General features: G+C 41.0%; 1 protein-coding gene across 1 annotated transcript in view; it reads right to left on the bottom strand.

Annotated features, from left to right (window-relative positions):
• The window catches only part of LGR5 (leucine rich repeat containing G protein-coupled receptor 5), a 130,586-nt gene extending 118,814 nt beyond the window's left edge, over nucleotides 1-11,772 (bottom strand). The window contains exon 1 of the mRNA XM_052640746.1: nucleotides 11,561-11,772. Coding sequence (XP_052496706.1) covers nucleotides 11,561-11,772 — 212 coding nt within the window. The remainder of the gene's footprint in view (nucleotides 1-11,560) is intronic.
• Nucleotides 11,773-12,208: the final 436 nt, after the last annotated feature.

Here is a 12,208-nt window from a genome sequence, read left to right as displayed (position 1 = left end):
ACATGGGGCTGAAGAGGGGAGGGCTGGCAACAGGCTGTCGGTGGGGGATGAGGCGCGACATGGTGATTCTGTAGGTTAAACTAAGGAGTTAAACTTTACTGTGAAAGCCACGGGAAACCACTAAAGGACTGAATGGAAGGGGGACATGAACAGACTTGCCTCCTGGACAAACTCATGAAGTGGCAGGGAGTGCGTGTGTGTTGTGGGGCTCTATGCAAACCAGCACAGGAGACTGCAACAGTTATCCACACAAAAAAATCAGGAGAACCTGAATTTGGGGCTAGAGGAGAAAGGGAACAGGCAGGACAAATATGAAGGCAACCTGAATTTGGTCAAATTAAAATCCCAAGTGAAATTTAAATGACAATAAAGACATGTTTACTGACCATGAACTGAAACTTGGGACATTGTTTATTCCTCAAATTAAACCTGTTTGTTTCTCTCTGCCATACAGATTTTTAGGTGAGAGAGAACTTTATCTGTGTCTGCAATGCAACAAAATTTTATTGGGTTAAGATTCCAGCACACACCTAGAAATGAACATATATCATGCCTAAACAACAGGATACTTGGCAACATCTAGAGAACTAATGGAGTATTTAGAATTCACCTGGGTATCTGGCGTTGGTGCAAAAACGTGAAAAAAAGAATTATTCAACTGAAGTTTCTGGGAGACTTGGGTTCTAATACCGTCTTTACCAGCTATGTGATTTGGGGCATGCTGTTTATCTCTTATGAACATGAATTTCATCATCTGTGAAAATGAAGGTGTTGGATTAGGGCAACTCTAAGGTCCTGTGGTTTTTCCAGTAGTCGTGTATGGATGTGAGAGTTGGACTGTGAAGAGAGCTGAGTGCTGAAGAACTAATGCTTTTGAACTGTGGTGTTGGAGAAGACTCTTGCGAGTGTCTTGGACTGCAAGGAGATCCAACCAGTCCATTCTAAAGGAGATCAGTCCTGGGTGTTCTTTGGAAGGAATGATGCTAAAGCTGAAGCTCCAGTACTTTGGCCACCTCATGCGAAGAGTTGACTCATTGGAAAAGACTCTGATGCTGGGAGGGATTGGGGGCAGGAGGAGAAGGGGATGACAGAGGATGAGATGGCTGGATGGCATCACCGACTGGATGGATGTGAGTCTGAGTGAACTCCGGGAGTTGGTAATGGACAGGGAGGCCTGGCGTGCTGCAATTCATGGGTTGCAAAGAGTCAGACACGACTGAGCGACTGAACTGAACTGAACTGAAGGTCTTTTTATTCTAAAGCCTATGGTTAGATATAGCTTTTGACTCCTCAAAAACCTCTGCAATCCATCCAAGTGATTTTAATTCTGTTTATTTGGGCAATTAGGGTAATACTCTAGCAATCATGATTAAATTTCAGTTTTGCCCTATGTAATGTGACCTTAGGTATACAGCTTAGTAATTCTGGTAATTTGTGGATAAAAGATTAATCCTTTTAATTCTTTACAGTAGAACTTACTCTAAATGTAGTTAGCTCAACCTCTGAATTAATTTTACTGTACTTAATATAAATCTCCCCAAATCAGCCTTTCTTTTCCCTTTATACAATTAACTGTGTTCTGAGGAGTTCCTCCTGCTAAGGCAAAGGGGGCTTCAAATTACTATGTAATAGTTATTCGGGACCAGACTGTATCCATCTGACACTTTTCACTGTTACAAGACCTTGGGGCAGTGGACTTTATGCTCAAGGTCAGCAGCTTCAGGGTGGAAGGTGGATCCTGTCAGTTAATCATGTTGCTAAAACTTCTGAGATCTTCAGATGAGATTGGCTTACACCCTGGGAGAATCTGGTTCAACTGGGATTTCCTTTTGTTACTCGAGCTTGAAGACTCAATGAAAAAAAGATCTTGAACTTCCTCCTGGACTCTACTGCACAGAGCCCCAGAGAACAACAGCTGCTGGGGTGTGGGGGTTTCAGTGAGTTCAGGTCTCCCACCAAAGCAACAGTAATGTGGCTTCCTCAATTTAAAATCAAGGACCCCAATTTTGGTGCACTTAGGGTTGATAACTTTAATCCCCAAGATTCTTCTTCCTAAACTTCCCTTCATCTTGTAGATTGCAGTCCTGGTGCGGAAGAGTGTCTGCATTAAGGGAGATGTGCCCTTCAGTCCTCCTCTGATACTATCTGATAGAGAGGGATGGAGAAGCATCAAGAGAAACCCGAGGGAAGGGTACCATCCGAGGCTGAATGTCTGTTTGGGGCTTGCTGTCTCTCTCTGCTCTGTCTGGGTTGCTTCTTCGAGTGGCTGATTTCCCCACTTATTCTTTCCATCTCTCTTGCTATTTTTTTCTAGGTTTTACTCGACTGGGCAGTTAACACCACTAATTATAGAGTACATCCATGGCCAAATGCAGGCAGGTCTAAGGGTCCCTTCAGGACAGGAAATAAGAGAAAATAAAGAGGGAGATTTCTTCTTTCAGTCTTTACTAGAACACTCCAAACTCATCCTGTAGAGTCATTCAACACTCACAGAGAAATAAATGCTTATTGTGAAAACCTTAATTTATACACATAACAGATGATTAAGGAATGTAGCTCCTTCCATGGAAATTTTTATTTGGTTTTTATAGCTAAATAATCTTTTATGTATGTAAAAAGTGAAAGGTTATTTTTATGCTGATAGATTTAAAGACCAATGGATTATGTAAGAGTTCCTTCAAGTAAGTGCCTCACAAGAAAATTTATAACCTAAAACCTTTAAGCGCCATGTGGTGTTTTGTGTGTTGAACCAATAAACTCATTAAAATAACATTGGGTAAACCCAAACACAACACAATGAAAGTTCTAACACAGCCCACATTAACCAACCAACTTTAAAATAATATCTTTGTTATGTGCTAAGGTTAAAAATTCAGCAAATTCTTTATATTTTTTCCACTTGAGATCATGTGTGGTTTTGTACTTTCCTGAGAAGTACACTTTTGTGGCTTTTTTGATCAAAGGAAGGTTATTTTTGCAGAGCCATCTTTTGCAGAGGTCCCTGTTCTACTTAATCAAGATTTCAAAAAAAGAAAAAAAAAGGAGCACAAGAATATTTACTAGTTTTTTTTTTAGAGAAAGAAAAATTCTTAGATTCTCTTCTTAATGCAGACTTTGGAAAGGAAAGCATGCATGTAAGGTTAGTCATCATTTGGTGTGTATGTGTGAGAGAGAGAGAGACAGACAGAGAGAGGGCAGAAGAGGAGGTGGAGGAGAAAATAAAGGAATTTGGCTGCAAAATTGAGTAACAGTTTGAAACACTTGGCTTCCAGTAGTGAAAGATGAGCAACACTGGGGAAAAGGCTGGACTAACAAGGGACCACTTGAGGAAAGCTTAATCTCAGCTGGCAGGCTGATGAGCAAGGTCAGCTCGGTGCACGCGTTCTCAGCTGGAGCTGGGCTCCCATTGCCAGGACAATTGTCTTCTGCATTTCAGCTTCTGAAGTGAACTGAAGGTGCCTTCACAGGCAGCTCCTCTTCTCTCCCCTGAAAAGGGCTGGCCCTCCACTGCCATGCCATGTCAATGTGTATCATTTCCACCCATTCCACGGAGCAAGTGGCACAAAGGAAACTGTTTCTTATTGGAGTGTTGCTCTGTGTGTGTGTGTGTGTGTGTGTGTATGTGTGTGTGTGTGTGTGTAACATGCATGTGAGATGGCTTTCTTTCTCCTTGACCATCACAGTCTCTGTTAGAAGGTGAGGTCAAACTCCTGTAGCAAAGAAGGACAAAATGAACGTGGAAAAATGTGCATATGTTAAAAACGAGACACTTGACAATTAGGGATTGCTGAATAAATTTTTACATATACATGCTTTTTCATATTCTTTTCCATTATGGTTTATTACAAGATACTGAATATAGCTCCCATGCTATTCAGTAGGATCTTGTTGCTTACCTATCTTATAGGTAGTATATAAGTAGTTTGTATGTGGTATAATTTTAAAATTGTTATTGTTCATAGAAAACTGACGTCAAGCATACTGTTGTAAGAGTTTTTAAAGACTGTATCTCAAAGTAACCTAAATTTTCTAAACATCAGTTCTTACTTGAGGAGGTGTTCTTTATGCTGAATATGCTTTATAATTAATTGGTCAACTATTGGTTTTTCATGTCAACTTTGTAATATAATAAATGATTAACACATAGGTTTATAGCAGCAAATGAACTGAAGGACTGAAGAAACTAAATGGATAGTTCAGTTCTTCTTTGTTTGAAGGAAGGGACTTTTCTCTGCCTTATCCAGATTTCTAATTTACACAGAAGTCTGTCTCACTGGCTTAATTGTTAAACCATGCAGAGCTTACATAGTGATCTTACAAGTGAGCTTACAAGTAGATAAAACCTTGAAATAATTCTCTATTCTGAACCAAATAAATGATGTCTCAATTCATCTTACCTTATGAAGGTAAACACAAACTTAAATAAAATTGGCCTATTAAGAAAGTTCATGTCTCTTTTTAAAAAATTAATTTTTATGGGAGTACAGTTGCTTTGCAATATTGTGTTAGCTCCTACTGCACAGCAAAGTGAATCAGCTCTATGGATATACCTCTCTCATATCTCTCGGAATTGAGAAATAGTTTCAAAGAAGTTAGCTACTTTATTTGATGCATAGATCTGGTCACAGAAAAAAAGAGTTTCATTTTCAACTTGGAAGTTATTAGTCAGTTGATCACTCTTTATAATACTTGGGCACCACCACAATTTATCTTTGACTTGGAGACCAGAGAAATAATTTCTGTGGATATAGGAAAAGGTAGCTACTAAACTTAACATATTGGCTCTAAGCTATATTATATTATTCTCATCTTATCAAAAACCGAAGACTACATTTCCTAGGATTCCTTGAAGAAATATTTCTCATATAAGGGCTTCATAAGTTATGTTCCTAAGAAGAAAAATGTGCTGAAATATTTCAGCACTAATTACAATTACTGTGAGGCATAACTAAACATTAGAAGGATGGTTTCCTTGTTTTCTGATAAACTAGCCCTAAAGATAATTTCAAAGAGGCCCTAAAACATGTTGAGCCTTGGAAATAGTTTTGCAATAAGCTAACAGGCCACTCGAGACAGGTATGAGAATAGTACCTGTGTCAAAAGGTTGTTGAGGGGCATGGGATTGAGTAAAGTAGCCCCATAATGCCGGGCACTCAGAAAGAATAATATAAATGTCAGCTGTCATATTATAATAATAGAGTAATTTAGACATGTAAATTCTGGTCTGTCTGTTAAACAACTCATAGCATCATTTAAGATAAGTAGAATTTAACTATATTTCCAAGGGGGCTGAGCTGCAATTTTGGGATACCAGCAGATTTGTGTTGTTCTGTTACTTGCAGACAATTCTCATCTTTCTCTGAGCCCTTTTAGCCATTAGGATTTCAGCAGCTGGTTACGCCAATTCTATTCAATTCAACATTACGAGTATTTACTGCTGCTGCTAAGTCACTTTAGTCGTGTCCGACTCTGTGCGACCCCATGGACTGCAGCCTACCAGGCTCCTCTGTCCATAGGATTTTCCAGGCAAGAGTACTGGAGTGGGGTACCATTGCCTTCTCCTCAAGTATTTACTGAACATCCCTTAATTGCCAGGTACTGGTCTGAGCAGTTGGGAAATAAAGTGAAAAATTTCCTAGCCTGGAGGAGCTCACAGTCTAGGGAGGAAGATAAACCCTGAAGGAAAGAGAGCATATCATTACCTCCTGGAGAATTAATCCATCTGATTTTAAGGAAGATGGTTTCATGGACAATGGATGGTTCTTTTGCATACATTCAAAGTAAATTCCAGCTTCCCTGACCCATATTAAACATTGAGATTTAAATATTGAATAGATAAAACCTTGAAATAATTCTCCATTCTGAATCAAATAAATAATGTGTCAATTCATCTTAAATATTGAGAATGGGGATATGAGAAAGGACTCCTGCTTTCAAAGCATCTTAAAAATATTTAGTTAACCCAATGTGTGGTTAATGGATGTTAGCCAGACTTACTATGGCTATCATATCATGATTTGATACAAATTTGAATCATTATGTTGTACACCTGACACTAATGTTATAGATCAATTATATCTCAATTAAAATTAAATATTTTTTAATTAAAAAATTTAACCTTCTAATTCAAACACCCTGTTAACCATCTTTTAGTATTACTACTAGATAACATAATTCCATTTTTTTGAAATCAAATGATTAACCTTCTTTTACCTACTATTTTCAAATAAGACATTTCCACTGGACTCAGTGCAAAAAAAAAAAAAAAAAAAATCAACTTAAAGAAGTGGGAAAAATGCCAGAGATTTCAGAAATGAACCTGCTTCCTACTATGTCATCTATGGAGAAACAAAATAATTTTGTATTATGAAGATATTTATGAAACATTCCACCTTATAGCCTACGCAGTGTCTCCTTTTAGCTAACGAATTCCATGGGTGAAACTGAACATATAGTTGGTATCTATGATGACTGAATAAAACTGTGGATTGAAGCTGATAGAATCTGGGAATCAAAGAGTTGTAGTAGGTTGGAATTCATGGGTAATTTAACAAATGAAATTCTAAGATACTAAAAAATAGCAATAGGACTAAATTATCAGCTTGTTATTTTTGATAAGTAATCAAATGACTCTAATGCCAGTCTGATTCATCTTTCTATTACAAAATGAGACTGTATAAAGTGAAACATTGCGACAGGAGTGAGGACGTTGAGTCTCCTAGGAAGGAATTTGCCTTCTTATGAAGAATTCAGTTTATCAGAAATATCCACTTGTGGGGTGTTCACAAGGAAATGTTCTATTCAGCATTATTCTAAATTTATATAAATAAGTGAATAAAACCAAGAGAATTACTTGACAAAATTGTTCAGTGCAGTGCTCACTACTGTTTTTCATTTCTAACTTATGGTATATGATTTGGTTTAATGGGAAACATACTTAAATTTATAGCTAAAACGACTTCCATGTATAAATTCAATAGAAGAAATATAAAAAGGTTTTATTAAAGTAAGTAGATATTAGGTGCCAGTTGTAAAACTGTAAATATTCTACAGTGTCTTTAATTTATGACAGCTAATTGTTTACTTGGATATTATGTCTATACCTTTGACAGTTATATACTTTGGGAATTAAAAACTATCAAACAGTTCAAAACTTGACTTTGAGAAATTACAGACTAGTTTTGTGTTTCTAAGCTTTTTCAAGCACATCCAAGTAGGAATGGTTTCATTATTAAAATATACTTTTATTTAATTACAAAGGTTAGTTTTTGATTCGTCTTCTATTCATAACTCATTTGTGATTGCCACTTTTGTTGCTGATCAGAACTCCACCTTTACTTTGAAGAAAATATTTAAAGAGAGAAAAGATTGAAGATCTGAGTGAAGATTATGCTAATTATATGTAAAAATTCAGTACTGTCACACAAACTTTGCCATGTATGTGTTGAACATAGTCAGTAAAATTTTTTTTTGTAAATCTATACCATTAAGATTGCTTGAATTAGAAACACTATCTCAAAAAAAAAAATCACTCATACTAACTCAGTCAACTAGTTTCAATAATTATCCGCCATAACAAAAACACTACTAGGAAAACCCAGACATCCTGGAGAAAAAGAAAGAATATTAAAATGCAGAAAAGTCACTGATATCATTATATTTTTAATGAATTTTGCAAGTATGTTGTAGAGCACACTACAGTTTGCAACTGACCTAAATTTTAAGACTGTTGTAACAATTAAGGCTTTTGCAACCATCTCTAAAGTACAAAAATTTCCTTCATTTACAATAGTTTTCTTTGCTTGAGGGAAGTAGAAACATATTAAACAATTTTCATGGAAGATTCTGAAAAGATTCTTTAAATTTGAAAGTGTATCTTAAATGCTTTGAATACATGTATGATACCAGGGCCGTCGCTAATTGGTTATAACCGAGGTTTTTGATGGGTTTTTATTAAAACTAGTTTTACCAATTGTGTGTAAAATTAAATTTTGTTAGGAAGTTACATATAGAAAAGTAACCAAATTGATAAAATTAAAAAAAAATTCTTTCTCCTGATAACTGTTTCATGGGACATGTATTTGCCTGTGGCTGAAATGTTCATGTTTTTAAGCAATTGCAGGAAAAAACTCAGTTTTCATTTAAAAATAAAATGACTGTTCAAGAAAAGTACATTTACTACATTAGGAAGTTCATTAGGATTTAGTTTTCTATTTGGATACTACACTAACTGGATGAAAGATACATCAAAGTAGTACACGAGCTTATTTCTAAGACCCTATTAGCAAAAATGTCCAATTTGATGCATCGAAACAACTTATCTATAAGATTAGATACTAGAACTACTTCATTTCTGACAGATTACTACTGGTAGGTTGAGATGTATTAAACACTGGAAACAGTTATTATCTGTTTTTATGTCTTAATCTTGGTGTGTTCCTTATTTTCTGCTAGGTGAACATAATTAGTGGAAGAGAGAATAAGAGAGAGAGGTTAAGGTTGAAAATTTCCAGTGCTTCTACCACGCATGTTCAGTGGCCCAATTACAGATTCACTGGAGAATGCACTTCAGTAAGAAAAGAGAGTTAATGTTTGGACTGGCTTAACATTTAGCTTTTCTAGGGAAGAAAGATTATAAAACTGTACAAAAATAACTCTAACCTCCTATAAAGAGGTTTAGGAAACTTTCCTTACCTATGGGTTGGACTAGCCAGTTATCGGATTGTGGCAAATCTATTTGCCAAATGTGTACAGCTGCAACTTGCCATCATGAAGCTGTTTGAAGAAAATGGAATGCTTGTTCTCTTCTAGGGAGGGGAGGAAGATTAAGAGATAACATTTTGACTCAAAGAAATGGTGCTAACTTAGTACAAACAATAAGAGATAGTAGTATGGCCTCTCACTCACATTAGTCTTTGCACACAGTAACTTTCCCATCAGAGCTTCATTACCACTGGGCCCTCCGTGGAGCCGGGCTATAACTTCATGTTTCTTTTCAAGAGCAAAAAGAAGTCATCTCTTAAAATAATATAACCAGTAAAATACAAGCTTATTTATTCAGATATGAATAAATAAAGATTTCTCTTTCAGGGTGTGACTGCACAAGCGAAGGAGAAATGGTCACTTAATGCTAGGTGTAACCAAAAGAGGGCACCGTCTGCACTTCATGTCAGCAGAGTTCCTGAGGTTGTCAAAACAAACCCCTCAAGCCCCAAACCCCTCAAGCCACTAAGCCAGAGCATCCAGTGGCCTCTGGCATTATGTCTTAGATAGGGAGACCAGATTCTAAAATTGCTTATTATGGACAACATCAGTCTGGTTATTTACTTCAGGATTGATTTCTACATTTAGCCCTCACATTCCCTGAAAAGTTAACCATTAGATACAAGTATTTGGCATTCACTGTGACAGGTTTTTTTCACAGACACGTTGGGTTTTAATAATATATAAAACACTGAGAAATTTCACTTTAGGCCAGATATAGGCTGTCATCAACAGCACAGAGAAAGCTGACAATTACCTTCCTAATGGTATCTTAACTCTGAGGGAGTATCTATAATGATAGCCAGATAGGAAACAGTGGCAGTCAGATCTGCCCAGCACATGGAGGAAGCAGTTAAATGCATTTGAGGTATGAGGGAAATGACTGGAAGTGGTATTTTATGCCAACTTTTAGTAACAGAAGCCTAATAAATAAGAGGGAAAGAAAAAGTCCCGACATTTATTTTCCGTATGCTTAAGGAGTTTTCTAACAACTGTATGGTTTACATAGAGTTTGAGGGGATTGCACACCTCCCTTGTATATAACTAGTTTCTTCAGGGTGACGGGCAAGAGCAGTTCTAGGCTCTTGAATGCAACTGCCAACCACTAACAGAAATGCACCATGCAGAAGAATATGTGATTCCTGAAACACTAAACTTAGCAGTTAAATCCAGAGACTGGAGGTAAGTAGTACAGACTGCTTTGTAGTACAGAGAGCTGTTTAGGAGGAGGAAATGTGAATTCTTAAGAGAATGATCACTTAGGGGAGTGGATTTCCATTGCTGTAAAAATATCACTGCATCACGCAATAAGTGCCACTGAAGGGAAACCTTGTGGGGAATAGATTAATTCTATAATCTTTTCAGATAAGGAAAGCAGCCAAAATAGTTTTATGGTAGGTGAGGAGGGGAACTGCCACCTACTAATACTAAAATCTAGCAGGATAATCCCTCCCTTTCAACACAAAATCAAAGCAAGCAAAAAAGAATTTTTTTTTTCCTCACTCTGTCTCTAGAAAAAGAATCACTATCTAGTGTAAAGCATTGTGCAAGCCTCTTCATGTTTCTTCCCTCCAGAAAACAACTAAACAGAGGAAAGACCGAGTTCACAAACATTCCAGTTTGCTCCTGCCAAGGTACATCAGAGAAGCCGAAACTGGGACTGCCAGGGTTTGGGGTGGGTTCACCGGCGTGCCTGGAGTTAAAACCCAGACGTGTAACCTTGCGGTCACGAGTGCCTCTTTTCCCGAGTGGTCCCAACCCCTAGTCTCTCTGCCCGAAGGAAGCGAGCCTCAGATGGGGAGATGGACAGTTGTCGCCTCGGTTCCCAAGAATCGGGGTCCCCTTGGGTCATCTCATCCACCCAGCCACCTGTTACCCTCCAGGCCTGGATTTTCCGGAGACAAAATTAAGAAACGAGCCGCTGCCTCGTCTCCGCAACTGGGGCTTTGGAGGCTGTGATGGGGGACGGGGGGGTGGGGGTGGGAGACGGGGTGGTAGGATCCCCGAGGGATGACAGAGAGCTTCAAGTCTCCACTTGGGTGTGGGCGCCGCTGTTTACCCGCTCCGCCGCCTTAAACCCACTTCCCTTTCCTCCCCGGGAGGAGGAGATGGTTAAAGATTACAAAGTGGCCGCGGGCACTTCAAAGGGCGGCTCGGGCAGCCAAAGGTAAAGATAACGTTCTGGCAGCTCTAATCGGGGTTTGTGGTTGCCACATTTTAATCACTTCATTTAAAAAAGGGGGGTGGAAGGGGTAGAAAGAACAGAAGGGAACAGAAATAGGTTACATCACGCGACAGCGCAAAGGATGAAGAGTAAGTTCCTTTCGAGCTGGACAAGTTGCAGTTCTTCTTTGGGGAAACTTTTTCCAGCCCATCTCTTCGCGGAACGTGACAGGACAAGGAGGCGGAGGTTGGGGCAGGGACAAATTGGGCTGCCTGTCCTTGGGTTCCAGGTTCAGGGGCACAGATGTTCACATCGCAGACAAATGCCTGCAGTCGGAGGAATTCGCGCGCCGACCTGCCTAGATGTGGACCGCAAAGCTGCAGCGCACCAGCGCTTTCCCCAGGGTTGCACTTGGAGCCGCCGTTTCTCTGCAGGGCCCACAAAGTGTCGGCGCGCTACCCCAAGACACGTGCGTTTCCCAGGGGCCCAAACACGCCTGACCAAGCCGCCCTTGGCAACCTCGTCCGCCCCCTCCACAGCACGCGGGAGCCGAAGAGCCCCAAAGACGGGTGGAGGGCCCGCCTGCCTCCCTCCCTCTGCTCGCTTCCCGAAGCAGAGCCGGGGCGCACTTACAGGTAGGAAGTGAAGACACTGAGGTTGGAGGGCAGCTCCGAAAGCCCCAGGTCTGAGCAGTCCACCCTGAGCAGCATCCTGCCGTCCGGCTCGCACTGACAGTGCGCGGGGCACCCCCGCAGCAGCGTGCCGGGCTTGGGCGAGCCGCCCCCGGCCGCCAGCTGCAGCAGGACCGGCAAAGACAGGAGAACGCCGACCGAGGAGGTGTCCATGGTGCCCGGGCAGCGGGACCTCGGCGGCGAGAGGGGAGGGTCGGCCGGGCTGCAGACCGTGGCGCGCCAGGCGCAGCTCGGCGGGCTTCTGCGGCTCCGCGGGCGCGGGCAGCGCGGGGCCGCCAAGGAGAAGCGCCCCGGGGCCCTGCCGGGTCCCTGCCGACGCGCGGGGTCCAGGAGAGGCCCTGGCTGCAGCCGCTACAGGGGCCGTGAGCGCTGCTGCTGCCGGCGGCCTGCTCGGTGCGGAGCAGCATCTCCGCTCGCACGCTCCTGTTTTAAAGCGCTCCAGCCCGAATCGCGCGCCCGGTGACGTCAGCGCAGCCGGGCCGCCTGGCGGCCCCCGCCCGGCCCCGCGCCCTCCTCCGAACCCCTCCCTCCCTCCCCGGCTCCGCGGCGGGAGGCGGCTGGCGGCGCGAGGTGCAGCAGAGTCCTCAGC

The sequence above is a fragment of the Budorcas taxicolor genome, chromosome 5, assembly GCF_023091745.1.
Source record: "Budorcas taxicolor isolate Tak-1 chromosome 5, Takin1.1, whole genome shotgun sequence".
NCBI classification, from domain to species: domain Eukaryota; kingdom Metazoa; phylum Chordata; class Mammalia; order Artiodactyla; family Bovidae; genus Budorcas; species Budorcas taxicolor.
This window is presented reverse-complemented; position numbering and strand designations above follow the sequence as displayed.